Source organism: Xiphophorus hellerii, chromosome 18 (assembly GCF_003331165.1).
Source record: "Xiphophorus hellerii strain 12219 chromosome 18, Xiphophorus_hellerii-4.1, whole genome shotgun sequence".
NCBI classification, from domain to species: domain Eukaryota; kingdom Metazoa; phylum Chordata; class Actinopteri; order Cyprinodontiformes; family Poeciliidae; genus Xiphophorus; species Xiphophorus hellerii.
In genome coordinates this window covers 12,264,528-12,271,423 of record NC_045689.1, presented here as the reverse complement: position 1 = coordinate 12,271,423, position 6,896 = coordinate 12,264,528, and the positions used below count along the sequence as shown (strand labels likewise).

General features: G+C 38.3%; 1 protein-coding gene across 1 annotated transcript; it reads right to left on the bottom strand.

Annotated features, from left to right (window-relative positions):
- Positions 1 to 3,289: 3,289 nt before the first annotated feature.
- LOC116708076 (ubiquitin carboxyl-terminal hydrolase 37-like) lies at positions 3,290 to 6,896 on the bottom strand. The gene is made up of 12 exons (XM_032545843.1): positions 6,867 to 6,896; positions 5,684 to 5,773; positions 5,540 to 5,599; positions 5,294 to 5,425; positions 5,087 to 5,210; positions 4,848 to 4,999; positions 4,633 to 4,732; positions 4,451 to 4,527; positions 4,231 to 4,339; positions 4,065 to 4,113; positions 3,759 to 3,916; positions 3,290 to 3,681 (listed from the first exon to the last, which is right to left on the bottom strand). Exons 2-12 carry the CDS (start codon positions 5,761 to 5,763, stop codon positions 3,676 to 3,678), a joined length of 1,047 nt encoding a protein of 348 aa, XP_032401734.1. The 5' UTR covers positions 5,764 to 5,773; positions 6,867 to 6,896; the 3' UTR covers positions 3,290 to 3,675.

Below are 6,896 nucleotides of genomic sequence, written 5' to 3'. Positions count from 1 at the left end.
TGCATATAAGGTTACTTTTAAGGCTGCTGTGATAGTGACATTTTGTGTGCATTTGTTCAATTCTTAAATATTTTGCCCAAACTGTTCTAGTGACACCCTCTTTGAGTTGAAGGGCAGCTAAACCCTGGACAGGTCGCCAAGGCTCTAACTAAAGTTATAAATATGATGATGAATAACCAGATGTTTTATAAAAGCATTGCAGAATGATTTCAAAACTTGCTCTTGTCTCTGGTTTAAATTCTGAACGGAAAAGCCAAACCTAACCTTGAGCTAGTTTTTTAATCGTCTCCCTCCCTGCTGGTAGTTCTCGTGTGGAGACATGCTGCCCCTATCAAACAGATCTTCAAACTGAAGCACTTATCTGTGACTGCACATGCATGAAATAGATTCTGCTTCTGCACAACACAGTGCCCAACATCTCATAAAGATTTGAGTGACTAGCACTGATTTTTTACACGTATCAGCCTCCTCTAGTCAGGGAAGCCTTTATCTAATGACATGCTCTGCTCAGCTTATGCTATTTTTGGCTATGTGCTATTCTAAGTCCCATCTCCCGACAAGATAAGTGTGCTGGGTAGGGCAAGTGTTTGGTTGGGTCCGCGTTTCATCACCATGCTAATTAACTCTGTCAATGAAAATTGGTGCAAATGTGTGGAACAGAAAGATAACAAGATGATGATCATGTGCTTTTGTGCAGGCATGCATATTACCATTATGTAAAGTCTTCTGAATAAGATGAGACAGTACACATGACATTACTGGACTACAAATTGTATTTGCCCCTAATTTCAGCAGATCACCCACTAAAATCATGTTTCTAATTCACTCTCTCTTGTGAAAGATTTATTTGACACAGGAGAAGCTGGAAAATTAGTAGGCATTTTCATTTGTAGCTTGAGACATTAACAGTCTAGTAACAGTCAAACAATAACAGTTCTTTGAACTTTTACAAAGAAAATGTACAAATTCCTTCAAAACACAAATTTTAATTTTAAAGGCGTTTATTTTATCAATGCTGAAAATCAAATTAAGTTTAACGGTAGTCTTGTTTTCATTTACAAATTTAGATCTAAGGCCTGTTTTAAAATTCAAGCATTTATGAGAGGCCCTGTATATATATGCACATGTGTAGTATTTATTTGCAGAAAATGAGAAATAGTCAAAATAACAAAAAATATGCAGTGCTTTCAGACCTCAAATAATGCAAAGAAAACAAGTTTATGTTCATTTAGAAACAACAATACTAATGTTTTAACTCAGGACGAGTTCAAAAATCAACATTTGGTGGAAAAACCATGAAATTTTAATGGTGTTCAGTGAGGTGATTTCTTAATTTTTTCCATATACAGTATATATACTGTATATACACATTATATGTGCATATATATATACACTCATGTATATATGCATGTGTCCCTGTGTGTGCATGTGTGTGTTTGTGTGTTTGTGAACCTTTGTTTCATCTCTGTAAAAACAGAAGCGGTAGCATCTAAAGATACAGCTAATGGTAACGGTTCTCCCTCAGGGCCATCACTCACTGCAGTTCTAGGAAAGAGAGAGGAGCCACAGGGCAGCAGCCATTAGGAAAACCTCTGACTTCATCTGCAAAAAAAGACTGTGGAAGCACTTTTGCTCTGTCCCATTTAACAGAAATACAGTTGTCACAGTGAAAAGCCACTGACCAAATGCTCTTACTATCAGATTGTAATGGAGAGCGCCATCTTGTGGTGTCGTCTGAATGTTAGGAATGGAAGTTTGTGTGGAAAGTTCATGTTGGAGTCATAGTCTGTAGAAAAAGTGAGGAAAACACAAAAAGAGAACAAACCTATTGAAAGATTTTCCTGTGATTTTTGACAAAATGGATGGCATATGACTTTTCAATAATATTTGGTTATCAGTGACACTTGAAGGTACCTACAGATAAATGAATATTTTCACAAATCCTTCAGTTTTTCCTCATTAAAGAAATTGAGATTGCTGATAGGTGTATTGATTTTGCACAACAGTATCATTAATATTATACCACCATGTAAGAGATATTTTGATGTTTTTCTCAACATTTTACAGACCACATGAACTTTTCATGGCACAGAATAAAACCCTGAGCTACTTTGTTTTGTTGACCCCCAACTTCAGGTAAACGCAAGGTTTGTTTTTCTAACGTCCATTCAGATGCAATCAAAAATTTATGAATGTGAACAAATATAAAACCAGGACATCAAACAGCAGGTAAAAGTTCTCAAAACCTTATCAATTATTCAGTAACACAAGTTCAAAACACAGAAGCTTTTGATCAGATGACGGTGATGTTTTGAGGAGTTTGGCAGAGAACTGGACACAGATTATTTTTTCCAAGATAAGAATAAAGCAGAATCTATGATACACCTGTTAATTCAGAGGTTGGATGATATCTGTGTCTTTCAGCATAGATGTCATAAACTCCAACAGAAATCACCTTTTTCTGACTATTAGATGCTACTTACATCAGTATGATTCTACTGAAGCACATGTTTACTTTACTCCTCAAAAATCCATCTGTAGGTTGTAATGTTGTCATATCTGTGTTGTTCTTTACCAACATGGATCTAAGGCAGATGAGACTGAGGATCAGCTATGAGGATTTGTTTTTATAGAAATAGATTTCCTGTGTTTTTCTTTGGTTTAATTTTGTTTACATTTACAGTATTTTCTGTGACATTTACAGTATTTCGGTTTCCCGTCACAGTTTAAAAACCTGACTTGAGCCATATTCTAGACCCACAAAAAACCCAGTGACATACAACATGCACTTACACATATTAACACCCAAGAATGATTTAAAGTGGCCAATTAACCTTCTATGCATGTTTTTGGGTGGTGGAGCAAGGCGGAGTACCTAGAGGGAACTCATACATCCACAGGGAGAACTCCACACAGAAAAGCATCAAACTCAGTGCTAAAACTGTTCCACTGTGCGGTGCCCACCTGACCTCATGCAACCTGAAGTTGAGTTGACCTAAGGCAGGGGTGTAAAAAAGTGAGGCCCGGGATCCAAAATTTCTGAGTTTTTGGCAGAAATATATTCCTTTTTCTATCTAAAATGGCCCTAATACACCGTTGTAAAAATCCCTTCCAGATTTTGGATCTACAATAAATATCAGGCTTCTTTATTTGCTTGATTTTAGGTTGTTGTTTTTGACCTGCGACTACATTTGAGTCTACAGTTTTGGCCTATCTGGCCAAACGTTTGGACACCCCTGACCTAATGTATCTCGGAGACGTTAACTCTATATCTGGTGACCTTCACTGTATTTTTGACTGACTCAGTCACACTACATGTGAGACCAGTAGTCCTGCTCTCTTGTTCTTGTTCTAGATGTGGCAGTTCTTTTCAATTTATTTAATCTACAAATCCATCTCTGATTTGCTTGTGGACCAAATTACATCCAGAGAAAGAAAAATCATTCTTCCTTCTATTGAACTGGGTTTGTACAGTTTTTAATGTCATAACTCCCAGAGAGCAAGCCACTTAGATTGTGTTTTGTCACTTGGAGTCCAATCTGGTAACAAAGTACATTTGTGACTTGGCAAGCAGAGGCAAGGAAGAACTCCCCTTTAGGAAGAAACCTTGGGAGGAACCAGGCTCTCTGGGGTGTGCCCCTCCTCCTGAGGGCTGCGTCCTCATACCAGAGAGGGCTACTCCTAAAAACAGACAAAAAAATATTGACATGTAGTGAAGTGAAATAAACTAACCAGTTCCATGGTGTGAATTGTCTTACCCTCCTCCGGTAGACAAGGATATAAGACTCCCCTGTACACATCTCCGAAATGACTGTTCCATTTGTCTCCATCACATAAATGTCATTAAAGTGGAGCCATCGATCGTTCCCGTCCTCCCTGGACTGGTCCGGGTGTAGCCCATCGCTCACGTAATGCCCTAAAAGAAAAAGAGTAGGTGAGAACTTTGGGATTTAAAGAATAGCCAAGTGTCTAGGCTTTTTTAAGCTTAAAATTTGAAGGTTAAATTTAAACTCTAGTCAGATTTAAACAAAATTAGACAGAGGTCTTGTAAGATGTTATCTGACCTGTCTTCGCCGAAGAACCTACGTGGCTGATGACGCTGACCAGGCTGTACTGTAAAGATTCAGAGGCAAAAACTGTGAGCATCACACACAGCTGTCATGTCACAATCCCACATTGTCCACACAGTACCTTTCAATTTTTGGTTTTGAGTTGTACAAATCTGTGTACCTGGTGGCCAGCTACTGTCATTTCCCTGCACAAAACGATGGGGTCCTCCAGTTTGACCATCACCAGGTTCTCTGTGAAAGTGAACCTCTTTAGTTGCAAAATCAAATATCTGTAGATGAGAAACTGATGCTTTAGACTTTATTGTACATAAACACATCTATATTATTATAATAACTTCACATTTTGCAGAAGACATTTGGAAAATGGTGTTGCCACTCACTTGGGAAGGGTCAGAAATCTAGACTGCAGACCTGATGTGTTTCCTCCACACTCACACTTAAACTCTAGTTGTCTTTCCTGTGGATAAAACAAAATGTGAGTTATTTACAGCACAAAAAGCACTAAGTGTCATAAAAATATTGTCTGACTGATGGGTGGATTAAATAGATGAGTTTCTTATACCTTCTCGTGCATGTTGAGCATGTTCTGCACTGACCCTCCAGCGATCAGGTCCAGAGAGAGCATGATGAAATCCTCCTCTCTTATGGACTTAATACCACAACTGCAGATAAGAATCAGAAAATATTATATTGCAATATTTTATTGGAATAATGAACATTGCTCAGGACAAGCGGGAATAAATGCATGTTTAGTTCTGGGTAGAAGAGTGCTTTTACCTTTTGCACATCCTTGTGTTCCGCATTTTGAACTGTAGATGTGTCTCAACTGGGCACCTGTATCTTTTCCCTATAGTGGCCGCAGTCTTTGTCAGAAGGGGCTGCAGGTTCTTCATCTGATTCAACACAGCCGTCAGGAACTCATGGGCGTCCTAAACGCACAAGAACACGCAGAGTTAAATTAATGTCAAACACTGCAGTCAGGTAAAACACAGATCCACACAAAGCAGCTGACTGACTTTCATGCCTTCATATCCAAACTCTGGGGCCTGGAAAGAGAGGACCTTCTTAAACCTTATAACCACCTCCAGTTTCAACCTGGAATCAGGTGAGCAGTGACATTTCACAATGTCTAGGAAGCATCTGGAAAATAAAGGCTGATGTTTGATTTTATCTTCAACTCACAGATTTCTCTGTGTGTGTTTGTGCATATGTTCTTGCTGTACCTCATGAGCTGAGCCTCGGGACACAGTGCCAACACGTCCTCCTGGGATTTGATGTCCTCCACGAACTCCTTGAGTGTAAGCAAAGTCTGCAGGCTGGCGTTCATGTAGCAGATCATATTAACGTTTGGGAATCTGATGCAAAAATGCACAGTCACATTAGCATCATGGTGTTTAATGACAGATCATTTTCAGTTTCATTGTTCCTGGTGGTTATCTGCGTAATTACAGTTTGCAGACGTTTTTTACCCAAGTAATATTGCATTCTGATGTTTCATACAAGTGGACTGGACCTGGATTGTAGTGACTCTGCACAAACACAAACAGACAGAGTTGTTCAGTATGATTATAACAATTAATCTGTTCATACTTAATGTGTTGTGGTGGAGGTACTTTGTGGGAACGTTCTGGTTGTGCTTCGAGGAAGTGTTCTCTTCTTTATAGCTCTTATACTGCTGTGTCTTAGTTTCCATTTGAAGTGGGCTGCAAAGTGGAAAGAAATCATTTAGAAAACCTCTCAAATAACAGAAAAACTTACCTAAACAATTTAAATTAAAGCGTGACCAATTACCTTCAGAAGTCACTTCATTAGTAATTCCTATGTGTTTTGATTAATCTCAATACTTCATAGAAACATATTTTTCAGTAATTTCAGCTGCAAATCTTTTGGGGTATGTTTTTGGAAGTTTTTCACTTCCACTTCAAGCGGCTGAAACATTTTCTCATTCTTTGCAAAAAGCTTGAAGAGGGATGGAAAATCAAGCTAAAACCAGAAAATGAAAAAAAATCTCAACTTTATCACAACGCAGACAGGCAAACTGTGAATTTTTGTAACCACAAACAAATTAAAATAACAAAAAAAGACTCTTTCACACATTGTTTGCTATCCTGTGGATAACATGTTGCCAGATGTTAAATGTGAACAACTTAATTGAAAGGTCAAAGGTCAAATCTTTTATTTGTGTGCAATAACAAATTTGCTTTATCAGGCTTTGAGGGCAGTATTATACTTGACATGGTTGACTTTGGTGCTTTAGCATTACCTGTTTCTAAATACCATGTTGGTGTAATGCTTTAGTGGGATTAATGTTTATGATTAATGCTTTAAGGTGAGTGCATACCTTTACAGTGGTGCCTCCCACTGCACAGGAGACAAATTTGAGACTGAAGCACAATGAAATGGACAACTGGGGGAGGGAAGTTGTGTTTCTCCGGAGCAAGTTCGTCACTTTTGAATTACTAGTATCTATTGGTATGCTTCACACCTTTTCATTTACATATATTGTAACTATGATTGATTTTAATGACTTGGTTCCCTACACACTTGCGTTACGGGCGAAGCAACTGCACTGCATACACCTCAGTGTTAATCCTGTGAGGGATCTATGTACTAATTAGGTGACAACTGAAGCCGGTGGGCTCCACTGTATTTAATTTAAGATTGAATGCACAGCACTTTTTTTTCTTGTTCTTATTTGTGAAGCGTTATCAAGTAACTAGAATCCTGAAGAATTACACCAAGATTAGTGGTTGCCATGTGTTAAAATGTTGGACATCTTACAAACAAGTTGGTTACCTTCTCTTTTGATCCTGAGAATCATCATCA

Bases quoted from the DNA above. Each gene is read 5' to 3' on its own strand.
- LOC116708076 (XM_032545843.1), bottom strand. From the start codon at position 5,763: ATGGAAACTAAGACACAGCAGTATAAGAGCTATAAAGAAGAGAACACT. The intron at 4,528-4,632 runs GTATAAGAAACT...TTTTATCCACAG, and splicing joins TGCTCAACATGCACGAGAAG to GAAAGACAACTAGAGTTTAA. The intron at 3,917-4,064 runs GTCAGATAACAT...TTTTTCTTTTAG, and splicing joins AGGTTCTTCGGCGAAGACAG to GGCATTACGTGAGCGATGGG.